Source organism: Mus musculus, chromosome 17 (genome assembly GCF_000001635.26).
Source record: "Mus musculus strain C57BL/6J chromosome 17, GRCm38.p6 C57BL/6J".
Lineage (NCBI taxonomy): Eukaryota > Metazoa > Chordata > Mammalia > Rodentia > Muridae > Mus > Mus musculus.
The window spans coordinates 12264350-12278229 of NC_000083.6; the positions used below are offsets into that span (position 1 = coordinate 12264350).

Consider the following 13880-nt stretch of genomic DNA (forward strand, 5'->3'; position numbering starts at 1 on the left):
GAGAAACCAAGGAGTTGCTAAAATTACAAGGAAAGAGATTACAAAACTCCTATTACTTCTATGTGAGAATAAAAATCAGAGTTCAGCCAACCTTGCATCCACTCAAGAGTCACACTTTCTGATGTTGCAGAAGACAGCTTCCCCCCACTCCCCACCCCTACAGCTGCCCTCAGTCACCCGTCACCTCATGCTGCCTGGGAGTCCCTCAGTGTCCTTAGCCATTCCTTCGTCAGCTGCCCCACTTAAACTATTAAGCTTTTCCCCAGAAAGCAGGAGATCTGGAGCTTTCTCACCTTATTCTTAAGCCTCGGACACCACCACCACCACCATCACCACCACCATCATCACCACCACCACCACCACCACCACCACCACCACCACCACCAGCAGCAGCAGCAGCAGCAGCAGCATTAAAAACCCTGACCTTTTCCTAGGTAAGATCATCAAAGTTTGAAAGCCTCAACTTTCTGCATCTCCAATTATAGCTTGTTCTGCATCTGTGGCATCTCTGGTCACCTTTAGTCACCTTGGGGACTCTCTACTGTTCTCCATCACATCCGGACACACTCAGAGGACTCTCCAGATAACATCTAAACTATAGCCTTAGCCAGCACCTAGGGGAATCCATGTTTGCTACAGGCACAGACTCCCCTGACCCTTTCGACGCCACCTCCCCATCTACCAACTACCTACCTCCTGGCCTAGCTCCTGCCCTTGCCTAGCTCCTGCCCTCCGGAGTGTCCTCATCTCTCCTCACTGCTCCTACACAGAGTCCTCTGGCCCTTGCGCATCTCCATGTGCTGACCCTGGCACAGGCTGCTTGCTCCTCTAGGAGTTTTCCTAATACGGCCTAATTTCCAAGACACCTGTGATACCTTTCTAAGGATCTCCTTCACCCTACAGCATGCCACGCACACTATCCCTCAAGTTCATTTTGTCAGCATAGAAATATCATAGCTCAATGACTGGGCAGTGTGTGTGTTTGTGGAGGGGATCAATGCTCAAAAGTCAGAAAGTCTGGCTCTGGGTTACTTAATTAGCTATGTGGTTCTGAAAGCTTGTCTTAACCCAAGCTGGACCCTTCTAGTTGACACTCGGTGCTGCACTAGTCCCTGTGAAGACCATGCCCTCTTACTTAGCCCCAAAGCCCAATATCCGCACAGACACTGACCACACCAGCCATGAAGATCCGGTAAGACTTTACGCTGCACTGTGACCATCCTGCTGTTCCTCACAGGCCAACCCCTGACAAATGACACTGTCTTCAGGTGGAGGCCGGAATGCCCACCTCTAGGGGTTTTCTGTGGCTGCCTCGGGGAGCATGTTTCTCACAATGCATGCTTGGTTACTCGGTCGCATCCACCACTGCACACTGAGCTCCCTGGTAAACCACCAGGTCTGAGAAGAAGACCCTTTACCTCCAGTTAATTAGGATCGGCCAATACTCCGGTCAGCATGTGCATTACAGCGATGCTAAACCAACCTTGACCAGTAAGTTAATGGTGAACACCTTGATTCTCCAGCTCCCCCAATAGCACCAGCAAACAACTGACTCCCTGAACTCCTGTTATCAATAAGTCTCTGGTTCTCAGATCTGCTACTGTGCTGCTAGAGGACGCCATCACAGACTGAAATCCCTATGGCGCCTAGCAGACAGCAGACACTAGGCGGATGGGAGGGGCCGGGCGGATGGGAGGGGCCGAGCGAACAGCTCTTATGCTATTGGTCAGCTTCAGCTACAGACAGCAGTTCCTGGGTGGGAATGAGGCCTGGTGTTCAAAGAGAAACCTCCAAGGCAGAGTTTCAGAGGAACTCCTCCCATTTAAAATATTAACCCCTAAGTTAAAAGGCAGTACTATGCATGCATACGTATAGGTATGTTATCATTAAAAGCATGGGAGACAAAATGTTAACTCTAGGAGGCAGCAGAGCACAGCCAAGACAGACATAGCTTAGCCAGACTTCATGTCCTGGTGCTGGTACATGCAGTCCATGCGCCCCTGACCTAATTACTTGGCTCTCCTCCTCCTTAGGCACGGGCCACTGTTCAGCCAGTGGCTGCTGTGGCCTGTCCCCAACAGTGGGGCTGCTCTGCTGTCACCACGGGATCCAAGCGCTCCCTGCGACTTCCAACTCCCATCTTACTGTCAGGTCTGATTCAGCTGGCTCACAGCTGTCAAAGCCATGTGGCATAGCTTCCCCCACATAAATCTGTTTTAAAACAGAAACCCTCTAGGCAAATGAGCAAGCGTGTGCTTCTGAGGCTGTCATTAAACCAGAGCTCTTGTAACTTTACTTATGAAATCAGACAGGCAATGACTGGAACAAACGACTTGGCCCCGGCAGCTTCATGGTAGCAGGAAGATTACCACGCCCTCCTCGGAGCCTGGGGTGGCTGGCGAATACCTGCACTGTGCGAGCCATTGGTCCTGCATTCCACACAAGGTTTGCTCTCCGGGATGGGCAGAGGTATGTGTATTTTTAAAGCTCTTCGGATAATGCTGATGTGTAGCCTGGCCTAGAAACCACTGGTCTATTTTTAAGTCTGGTAGCTCAGACTCCCCCAACAATCCACAACACAGTGACTCGGAGGTTACTCCTCTCTAAGCCAGTTTCCTCAGGGGTAAACTGGAGCAGTGAGCCTGTCTAGCACCTGGTGAGTCTAAGTGGCAGCTTAGTCTCCAATGCCGTGTCCACAATAAACAGCCTCTTCAGGGTTTCCTGTGTCACAGGAAAGACTGGCAGAGTGTTTAACCTTCAAAGACAAACAGTACTTTATTGGCCATTAAACATAATTACGTAATTTCTAATGCAAGAAATTAATTAAGACAGTAACCAAGCACTTTCTTGGTATTTGTGATAATATGGCAAAGGCAGTCGAGCAGTGTTAGTATCTTATATACTACACTAAAATACATGCAACCTCACTGAGGAGCCCTGGGAAAGTGGGGGGGGTGGGGGGGGGGCTAAAAGACAGGCAAAGAGGTGGTGCCACACCAGCACCACAGCAAGGGTACTGCTCCTGTTAAAGGGCGATGGACAGGTAATTAGAGACCCTGTGCACACAAAAGACACCCGCAGGCTAGCCCATAAGCAGTAACACAGCGGCAGCCATGCTCAGTCCCTGGTGGGCAGGCCAGAGGCACTGAGCTCACAGGCAGCATCTACAGAAGGGCAGGCACTGGAGACTGAGCACTGGCACGTTCAGCTGGCCTAGCCTGCTAGTGGGAAATAGTAATCAGACACACTCGGCCGCAGGAATTCAGATCATAGCAAGGTGAGAGGTACCAGAGGGTCCTGAGGTCCAGGTAGGTTCCACACAAAGGAGGAGGGAACCAGAAGATAACCGAGAAAGACCTCAGGTACACAGGGTGGACGACTGGAACGTCATCCATTTCTTCCCTCAGACATTATACTGTCCTGGCTTCAGGGGAGATCCTGCTGGCATTGTGAGTCTGCCTCACGGGCTTAAATACATGATGACCTGAGAGTCTCACACAACACTCTTTCAGACCACAGGCGATGGGGTCTGGGTGTGTCCTGTGGAGACCAGTCTGCAGCCCGAGGGAGTGACAATCACTGAATTCAAACAGGCCATTAACATGGATGCTGCTCAAGTTATTAAATAAAGACAACAGACGATTTCTAGTTTGCAATTTTTTTAAACAATAAATACAATAAAGCTTTAGGAGAAAAGTACTTTGTAAAGCACGCTTCCGAAGGTTTACTAAAGATTACTGACTGACACTGCTTAGAAGTAATTTAATCATAAGAAATAAAGATATAAAGTCAAACAAGAAAAAACAAAATATCACAAATAAATGTTACTTCTTTTCTATAAAGCCCTTCAATGAGATCAGCCAGAAACTGCAAGAGCAGAATGCATAACAGCCATGCACTCTGCCCCGTCAGCTGCACGAGCCATCTGGAGGCTTCCACTAGTGATGCAGGAGCACACAGGCCTGTGTACTGTTGGAGGGGCTGGGCTATCCCAAGTCCACTTTACTCCCAAGCCTCAAATGCCTCCAAACCATTATTAGGAAGAGACTAAAGATAAAACGACATTTTAAAAACGAACAAAAGCCCACATTGACTTACACCTGGCTTTGATGGGAGAAAAAAAAAATAACATAACAATAATCCTAAAAATATAGGAGTTTGTATGTGATACATAGATTTTACCATATGAGGATCTGTTGAGGCTACGTTAACTCTGTGGGTAGATGGGAACACACTATTACACACATCTCCCAAGACTGGGAGCAAAAGGACGAGTCAGTGGTGAGGTCAGTCACTCTGCTCTGGAAACGGGGCCCGGCTAGCGGACCTCAGAACCAGGCTCTGGACAGCTGCTCACACAGCTGCGGGTGGCACGCAGCCCTCGGGCCACCTGCTTCTGGGTGCTCAGCAGAGTGCAACCTTCCGTCCCTCTTGCCCTCTCTTCTCAGCCTGCTCTCCTCACACTCTGGGCCTCTCTCTGTCTGAAGCTCCTCTCCCCACCACTCCACTGGCTTCCATGCCAGCTTGACCCCAGCGGTGGCCTCCCCTTTCCTTCCCCAGGCAGCTGCTGGGCCTCACAGCTGGTCAGCCTTGACGTTTCCCTTTGAAACTCAAATAGAATTGTCCTCGAGTCCTTAAAAACAACTGTGGTTCTTTCCTTGAAATACTCAGTAATCAGGGTTAGGAAACCCAGGATGAGAATGTGTATGTGTACATGCACAAATGCGCATACACACATATACACAAGCACATGTATGCACTGCACACCACATATCACATGAAACGTTATGTAAGCCCGTGTGACAGACTCATAATGCTAGTGAAATATCCCCTGAGGCCAGGACAGTGTGATGTAAGAGGGAAGAAACGGATGAAGTTCGCATCTGAATGTCAGACATGTATGGCTGGCGTATATGTACACACATGCATCTCTCCACTTGCAGACGCTGCGCTCCTGAATGAAGACAAACGGTTCCTTTCACACCAAGTTACCCGTAACTTCAGACCTCCCCACCTGCCAGTGTAGCTAGTCTCTGCGGCAGGGCTCCAGTTTGAACTGTAGGAAGCCAACAGAAAAACTCTTAATTCTGCTTTTAGAAAGCTGTCTGAAGGTAGTTCTTATTAACAGCCTTTCCAACCACATCACCTCAAACCTAACATTTTACAAAAACCAACAACGAAAGCCAACCCTGTCTTCCCAGAGTGTCCTGATGGCATTCCGCCCCTGCAGAGACAACCTTGTTCTACATCGACAGGTCCATCTGAGAGAGCTGCACAATGAACCCACAGTGATCCGTGTGAGAGGGCAAGAAGCTTCCATTTGCCGTTTGCCGAGTCCCCGACGTCCTCTGAGGCTCATCACCTGACTGAGAATGCAGACACAAAGCCTGACAGGCCTGGACTCTCCTCAGGTGTCTTCTGCCTTAAGGAAATACTTTCTACCATCTTTGACTCCAAAGCAAGCCATGTTATACAATAAACTGAAGCTTGAAAATTTAAAATGCTAAGTATGTACATACATTGGCTACTAAAGTCGAAATCACCAACTAACCCAGGAACCTCGCAGGACTGGGAACTTCTGCTGTCAGTCATGCGAACATGAAAACTCAGAAGAGAAAACCTACTCGCTGTGTTTCAGACTCTAAGTCAGCCCCCACAAAACGCCCCTTCCCAATTTTACCACCCTGAGCAGTATTGTGGATTTCCGAAGTGTCATGCTTTCAAAATCAAATTACAACACACTTTGTCTAATGGCCATGCTCCTCCCAGAAAGTCTTCCACAGTCAACGATTTACCTACTAACATCCAAGTTCCGTCTGCGTCAAACATGTCAGCCGTGACTATAGTACGTGCTCTCTTCCTCTGCTAGGTTTTACATTTCTTTACAATTTGCATCTTTTTAATATCCCATAACCAAAACTGGGCCTGCTACTCAGTGGCGTAGTTAACTGTTTCCAGTTCTGTTTGAGGTTCTTTTGATGTCTTGCCACGCTAGAAATCACGAGTGAACCCAGGGCTCTGCACATGTGTGGGTGGCAAGCACTTTAGCACTCAGCCATATCCCAGCCAAGACCAAGCTTTTTCAAAGAATCCAAAGAGCCAGAGATCCAGCTCAGAGGTGGAGGACCTGCTTAACTCGCACAAGGTCCCTCAGGGCTAGGGGGACTAAATGGGTGGGTGGGTGGATAGCTCATCACCTGTGTATGACACTAACATTACTGACTCACCTGCAGCTTGTGGTCACCCAGGCCCCGCCCCCCACTTTACACCTAGTTTGTCCTTTCCCAACTGGTATTTATACGATTGTCTTCATCCGCACACCACCTTGTGCTTCATTCATTAAATTTGATCCACTTGCCATAACACTTTAACTTACAGCAGCAATTATAACGCAATTCATATCTGTCATTTATGCCTTGAAATGCTAAGAATATTAAAGTCCATATGATCAATACTACACGGCAAGAGGGATTTGAGACGTGACACTACGGGACATCCCCCATTGAAACCTACCTCCACTGGACGGTCGTCCTTCACCAGAGCTACACGAGCTCTTTGCAAGGACCCATTCATAAGCTTATGAAGTCGTAAAATTAACTTTCTTAGCCCCATTTGCTTCAGTGCTTTGTCCACGAATGGTCTATAGATAGAAGTCAAACAATGCCTGCTGGCTTCAGGGCCACAGTCCGCTGTCCCCCAGCCTATGGAATCTTCCTCTGACTCGAGCCTCTCCAGCTTCCTGGAGACGCAGCCCTGGGAGCGACTGTCCAAGATGGCGTCTGTGGACAGCCTGAGCTCTGGCACCCTCGGACTGGGGGTTGGCTCCTCGTCACTCTCCTCCGTCCCGCTCTCCAGCTCCCTCAGCTCAACCTCCGTGTCCTCGACCTCGTCCTCTGGCTCGTAGCCCTTGGACGGCCGAGGGGAGGGGATTTCAAACACTGGCCAGCCAATGTCTGATAGGTTCTTGATGCCCAGCACGGTGCCCATGATCCGCAGCTTCTGATTTAGATCTTTCGTGATGTTGAGCCACAGGCAGAGCGCCTGCACTCTGTCCTCAAAGTCCTTGGCGGCGTACCGTTCATAGTCCTTCTGCAGAGCCTGCAAGGATGGGTAAAGTGCCTCCATGTACTCCAGCAGCTCCATTATCCGCTTCACCTGCTCAAACGAGACCCTCTGGCGCTGGAGGTGCTCGTGGTACGATGAGCAGCCCACACGGTTTGTCTCCTGAGGGGTTCTGCACTGGCCTTCTACCAAGGGCCCGTTGAAACCGGCTCCATTGCTGGAGAAGGCAATGCTCCCGTAGTTAACTTTGAAGGTGAGGATCTCATTGATGATGTCTGGGATGGCCTGGCGGGCTGTGTAGAGAAAGAGGTCCTGGTCATTGATGGTGCGGCCCGCGTGCCAGGCCTGCAGTTCTAACCAGATCAGTTCGTTCGATCGGTTGAACCAGAAAGCAGCCGTGTTTTCTTGTCCCCTCTGCTCCCTGTCCTTCTTCTTCGAGACTGAGGTAAGCTTTAGCAAAAGGCGCAGTGTTTCAAAGAACTTTAAGCGATCTGCGGGGCAGTCAGTCCGGGAAGTCTGCCGTGCAGTTCTGGCTATCGGCATGGGCATCGAGACGGGCAGCTTGGCATTGCTACAGCCGAGACTGAGGTAAGGCTTATTGAGATCCACATCTGGAATCGATTTTTTTGGCAAAGACCCAGCCACCGAGTCCAACATGAACGAGCACTGTGCATTTTTCTTATGGTCTCGCTCCGTTGTTCTCAGAGTTGCTCGAATCTTCTTCTCCTGCTTGTAGCTGTATTCTTCCACGGTCTCCACTCCCTTCCCCAAATCTTTATGTGGAGACTGACTCGGTGTGTTCATTTTTTCTATTAAAAAGAAAACAACAGAACAGTATAAAACTCTGAAACATGAAGCTAGTCACTGTTGTAAACTCGAATACATTTACACTCAGGCTACCACCATGAAAAAGAGACATTTCGTAACATGGAACTTGTAAGGTTTTAATGACTATTTTCATTGTTCTTGCTATAGTACCCTTGTGTTCTTTTATACTTACAGACGCTGAACGGACTGTCAAATTTGATACTACAAACTGTCTGTCCTGAGCCCCTTATCTGATGTAACCACCTTCAACTTGAAGAATGGGAAATGGCATGAGACGTGTGACAGCGACTGAGTTCTAGAGAACAGCCAATCCCTGCCTCTGTCTTAACAAAATACATTCAATTAGAAGCAGGTTGTTTAAATCTCCCTGGTCTCTATTCTTCCTGATGGGATGAGATGGCGTGACATCCAAATGCCATTCAAGCAGACTGGATCCCTAACACCCAGGTCTAAGTCACGAAGGCATGATGGCTGCCTATAAGCCAGTGCTGCCTGGTGGTGGCAGCAGGGTGGTCTCTGAGACCAGTGGCCAGGGAGTACCACTGAATTCACGAGCTACAGGTTTAGCAAGAGACCCTGCTGCAACAAAGGAACTGCAGAACGATGAAGGAAGAAATCAAGGTGGACCTCTGCCCTCCACATGCACTGACACACACATGAACACACATCTAAACACACAAATGTGCCCACACACATGCAAACACCCATGCACACTGCACACATGCAAAACTTCAGGAATGCTTAAGGCCCCGGCAAGATTATTTCATACAAAGCAGAAGACAGTGATGAGCAAAAGTGCAGATTTCATCTCTTGCTCTCTTCTGTCACAGACAAATGAGCATTAACATTTGAAACTGAATGGGAACAGGACTGAAGACAGACAGACCAATTCATTATGATTCACTAGTCTGCCATATCAGCTCAGGAGTCATTAAAAGTCAATGCAGACAGGAAGCCTCGCACACTTCCTTCATGCCAGCGGAAAGGCTCCACTGATCCGATGTCACACCTCTGCCTTTCTGTTTACATTTTAACAGCACTAGCCAGCTAGGCTAAAGGACAGGTAGGACAGAAAGGACAGGTATTTCCAAGAATTCCTCCATAAAAAGGCATGGAAAAGAGGCGCCGAGGACCAGGGAGAGCTGTGTATTAGCTAGTATGTACATCCTGATAAACACTTTCAGGTTAGAGAAAAGAAAAATTATGAAATAAAAACAATTTTGTTAGCAGGGCCTAAGATTTAAAAAGAAAAACTTGAGCTGGGGAGATGGTTCGGCTGGGGCGATGGCGCAGCTGGCAAAACATCTGTTGCACAGGCTTGAGGACTTGAGTGCAGGTCCCTAGCACCCATGTAAGATGCTGGGCCACGGTGCCTGCATCCCCAGCTCAGGGTGAGAGCAGAGGCGTCTCCAGGACACTCTGTGCACTCCAGGCTTTGTGCCTCACAAAGGAAGGTGGGAAGTGACTCAGGATGCTCAACCTTGATTGACCTCTGGCCTGACCTGCACAAAGGCATGCATGGGTGCTCTGTCTGTCTCTCTGTCTCTGTCTCTCTGTCTCTCTCCCTCCACCCACACACTTTATGAAACTAATGTGGCATGCATTGTTGGCAGCAGTCACAGAATGTGCCATTTACAATCTGAAAAGTAGACATTTAATTGTTCATGATCTTCTATAATGCAAACACTATGTCCTGATCTATATTGTATCTACCAAGAGGCAAAACATGGGAACATGAGATAAACCTATTTAAGTAGATAATTACTTTGACAATTAAAAGACCCATGGGCTTGGGGGCGTGATCCTACCTTTCTGTATAGACATAATCTCCTTTTAGCAGACCTAAAAACTAAAATGCTTGTAGGTCACACTGTATATATACAAATCCAGCTGAGCTTACCATTTAGTAAAAGTGTGTGTTTTATACAACTGTTTAAAATGTGCATTTACACCAAACAGTGGTTTAACACTTGGATTTACAGAGTGTGACAGAAAACAAATAGGGAAAGGGGCAAGATGAGACAATTACCTTTTCCTCAAGAGACAAGTTGGTGTGTGTGTGTGTGTGTGTGTGTGTATCTCACATATTACAGTGGAATTCAAACAGAAAACAGACCTAAGCCTCAGTCTAGCCACATGTAAATTCCAGTTATACCACTAGTGGCCAGATGTGGAGTGGAGCTGGGGGTGCGGTTAGTTGCTCAGTATACATAGCTGTACTTTCAGATGTTCTAATTATTTGCAATGGTGTGAGTAAACAGATGTGCCAGACAGGCCTCCCCAAAGGAGGAATCTCTCAAACACAGGAGATCTGGGGAACACCGGGGCTTTGAGACAGAAGACACTGAAGCACTGGCTAGATTGTCTTTCCCAACTGCATCACTGATAACCTTTTAATCCGTGCCCACTGCTAATCAACAGGTTGTTTGCTCTGTATTCTGCCGATACTAAATCCTCTGAAACCAACAAGAAGTCCAACACAGAGAGTGGATCTGAAAAGGAGTATTTCAGAGCTGGCATGGTGAAGCATGTCTTTAACTCTAGCATCCCAGAGACTGAGGTAGGCAGAGTTCTGTGAGTTCAAGGCCAGCTTGGTCTACTTAGTGAGTTCCAATCCAGCCAGGGCTGCATAATGAGACTCTGCCTCAAATAAATATATAAATAAATAAGTGATCATACTTTGGGTAGTGATAAATCTCGGCCATACTTTAGCAGTGAAGATTTTAATAAGGTTCAAACAATGATCAGCCAAATGTATGTTTCCTCTTAGGCTTGCTTTAAGAAAAAGATGGTCAAACTGTTTTGACTGCTAAAAATGCATCCTCAAATTTCTGTTTCCTTTATAACAAAAGGGAAAAAGGATTAATTTTATAGTTTAAGCTAAAGGGAATTTCAAACAGACGAGGCAGCAACAGTTTGCACCACACAAACACCCTTGCTATGGGCTTTATAAACACTCACATATATGGCTGAAGTTGGGAGTGCTTTGTTAGAGGGACAGATATTGTAGCTGCTGCAATGAATTTGAGCTTGCTAGCTATCTGACACCTTCACACATGGAGTGTGACACATCTCGGGTGAGCCATTTTGAAAAGAGAATCTTGTTGGCATGTGACAAATTCTGGGTTGATACTTAGCCTTTAAAAAGATGTATTATTCTTTTATTTATATGTTATGCATGTGTGTGCCCCATGTGGGCAGGAGCCTGAAGAGTTCCCAGAGGATATGAGATCTCCTGTAGAACCACAGTAAACTGCAGCTGTGACGCTGTCTGAGGTGGGTGCTGGGAACTGAACTCATGACTTCTGCAAGAGCAGCAAGCATGCCTGACCATTGACCTGCCCCCCAGGGCAGTAGGTAAGCAGAGTAACAGGACCTCATCAGCAACTTCTCTGTCCAAAAGCTGAGTCCAGCTTTGACTGCAGCCTAAAGTTAACGGTGTGACTCACAGACCCACTGTAAGGCAGGAGTAATGGGCCAGTTCACAGCTCCTTGGAAAGCTCTGAAAATAAACCTGAGCAGTCTGATCAATTCTAAGGAGCTCTTCCAAATACAGAGGAACCAAGAGATTGTTATGAATCATCCGCCAGTCTGACATCGTGGTGTACCTGACTCAGCCTGTAAGTCACAGCACAAATGTCACTTGTTCCAGACGACTTCTACCAGGGCTTCTCAATACCCGTCCTGTGTGGACCCCTGATGACCTCCATGCGCCCAACCACACCAGCCCACACTCGTGTGCTGCCTGAGTCGTAGACGCCCTGCAGGAGACAGGACTGTCTTATTCATCCTCTAAAATAGGACATGCCTGTGCAGTCACTCAAACTCTGACTCAGTGGAAGGACTGAAGGAGAAACAAGGGCAGAAAGGGGGGGTGGGGCGGTGAGAAGAAAAGATGAATCAGGGAGAATTGAAGAGTCAACAGCAACAACAACTGCAGTAGCAGGAGGTGGGTAGAATAAAGACGCAGGAAACAGTACGGGACCACAAACAGCCAATTAGAAAGAAGACAGAAACAATGTAAAAATCTGATTCTACCTTAAGACTTAAGACAAAAAGGAACTATTAAGGGGATCTTTTTTCTTTTAGTTTGAAGCACTAATAATGACAGTTATCATATAACCCTCAATACACTGTAAAAACCAAACAAACCAAAAAAAAAAAAAAAAGACCCACATGATTTTATAAAGAATGGCACCCAGTGGTCACATACCCAGAATGTCCATCAGCCAGACTGGAAACCATGCAAGCTGGCACTTGGTGGATGCTTGTGCACCACACTACACAGCTAAGTTCTGAGGGAATGAGGTCTCAGGGGCTACTGTACTGTCCCAGTGCAAATGCCACAGTATCAGGACAGTGCATGTGCCCATATGGGTCCCTCACTACATCTGTTCTTGGCGTGTATGAACAAGATTTTTGACAACTCCTCCCAGGCTGGCACGTGTGGAGTGGAGCTGCTTTCTAACACACCCCCAAGCACATGTGAAGCAGAAACCCAGAGCTCATTCACTATGAAGGGACAAACTGCAGATGATGACACTGCATGCACACAAGCCAGGCGCATAAGTCACACTGAGGCATAAGCGGCTCATGAAACACTAAGCACAGAAGACAGCTGTCAACAGTGGACACAGGGTAAGGCACACGCGCAGACACAGCAGGCTAATGTGCTCAAGGAGCCCGGTTTTTCTGTCGTCTCGGTGGCTTTTCTGTTTGTGTTTCTAAGCTTCTCAGCCAATATGTAATCCGCTGCACTAAGGAAGAGGATGACTAAGGATCCCCACGCTCCTGGACCAGCATCAGACAGCTGCAAATCTAAAGGCCCAAGAGGCTTAGCTGCTTCCCTTGAAAACAGCAGACATGTACATGCCTGAGATCCTTCCCACCCTAGAACTCTACAATCTCATGAAATAAAATAGTTCAGAGCAGTTGAGAAGGAAAAGAGACCATTTCCCTTTTTCGTCCTTTCTGAATTTAACAGAAAACTCTAAAAGCCCAAGATTTCTGTGACTGGAGTGGTAAGCCGAATGAGGCAAAACGAGCCAGCAGCTTGGCATAGCTCCATTCACACACCTTGGGAAAGAGTTAGGAGGAGCTGGGAGGAAGGAAGAAGCACGAAGAGCCGTGTTGTCAGCAACAGGGGACAGGACATGGCTGGGCTCTGAGATGCTACACAAAGAGGAAAGGATCTGGGTACCATCTAGGTTCCCTCTGTGGCTTTCAGATATGAAGTCCCATCTGGCAGCAGCTTAGCATGCAAGAGCCCCACACACTGAGTCTCTGGCAGAAGAAAGAGACCTTGGTTGGTTCCAGAATTTAGCCTGGCTGTCTCCTACCAGATGCCCAATATACCACTGCTGGAGAAAAGAACTCAAAAACCTCGGTGAGAGCTAGAAAGGGTAACTGTGGGCCACCCGTGTAGTATCTAGCCACCTTGGGTTTGCAGCCTCTACCATAGCCTCAAAAGACTTAAAACACAACTCAGGACAAAACCTCCTGCACTGATAATCACCTGCCCCTTCTACCAGCAGCATAGCCTGTGGTGCTAAGTCAAAATAACAACCCTACCGCCAACACTGAGATACAATTTAAAACAAAGGAATCACTAATGCTGTCAAAGGCTTGTCTCATAAAGGTGTCACGCCCTGTCCCGTGGATCTTGCAAGTGACAGGCTCGCCTTTCAAGTTCGATCGGCTGGCCGGCCTCCCTGCGCTGTTCCTCTGGTGCTTGGCTGACAGGCGTTTCATCTGTCGAGGTGTGCTTGGGGGTGAGGTGCCGTAGAGAGTCTCTGTATTTGTTTCATCAGAAAAGTCCTCTGGATCGGATTCCATACTTTTGCGAGCCGACTCTCCCAACATGCACTCCTGCCTATGAAAGATAACAGATGCAGAAAGAGCTGGTTAGTATCACAGGAGCTACATTCACAGCTTTCTTTGGGAATGCTGCAAAACTTCTCTGCCTGTCTCCTCAGCATCGTCATCCTTCT

The 13880-nt window shown here is 47.8% G+C and overlaps 1 protein-coding gene and 1 long non-coding RNA gene across 5 annotated transcripts in view; one reads left to right on the plus strand and one right to left on the minus strand.

The window, feature by feature from the left end:
- Map3k4 (mitogen-activated protein kinase kinase kinase 4) overlaps positions 1 to 13880 on the minus strand; it is a 91176-nt gene that overhangs the window by 36729 nt on the left and 40567 nt on the right. For 3 of the 4 annotated variants that reach the window (NM_001357722.1, NM_011948.2, XM_030249819.1), the window contains exons 2-3: positions 13572 to 13762; positions 6514 to 7871 (exon numbers count right to left, since the gene is read on the minus strand). In NM_001357722.1, the coding sequence (NP_001344651.1) occupies positions 6514 to 7871; positions 13572 to 13762 (1549 nt within the window). The remainder of the gene's footprint in view (positions 1 to 6513; positions 7872 to 13571; positions 13763 to 13880) is intronic. The other variant, XM_030249820.1, reaches the window with a different exon arrangement.
- Gm46605 lies at positions 366 to 6518 on the plus strand. Its single transcript, XR_001782245.2, has 3 exons — positions 366 to 434; positions 2309 to 2469; positions 4944 to 6518. It is a non-coding gene; the product is annotated as a predicted gene, 46605 (long non-coding RNA).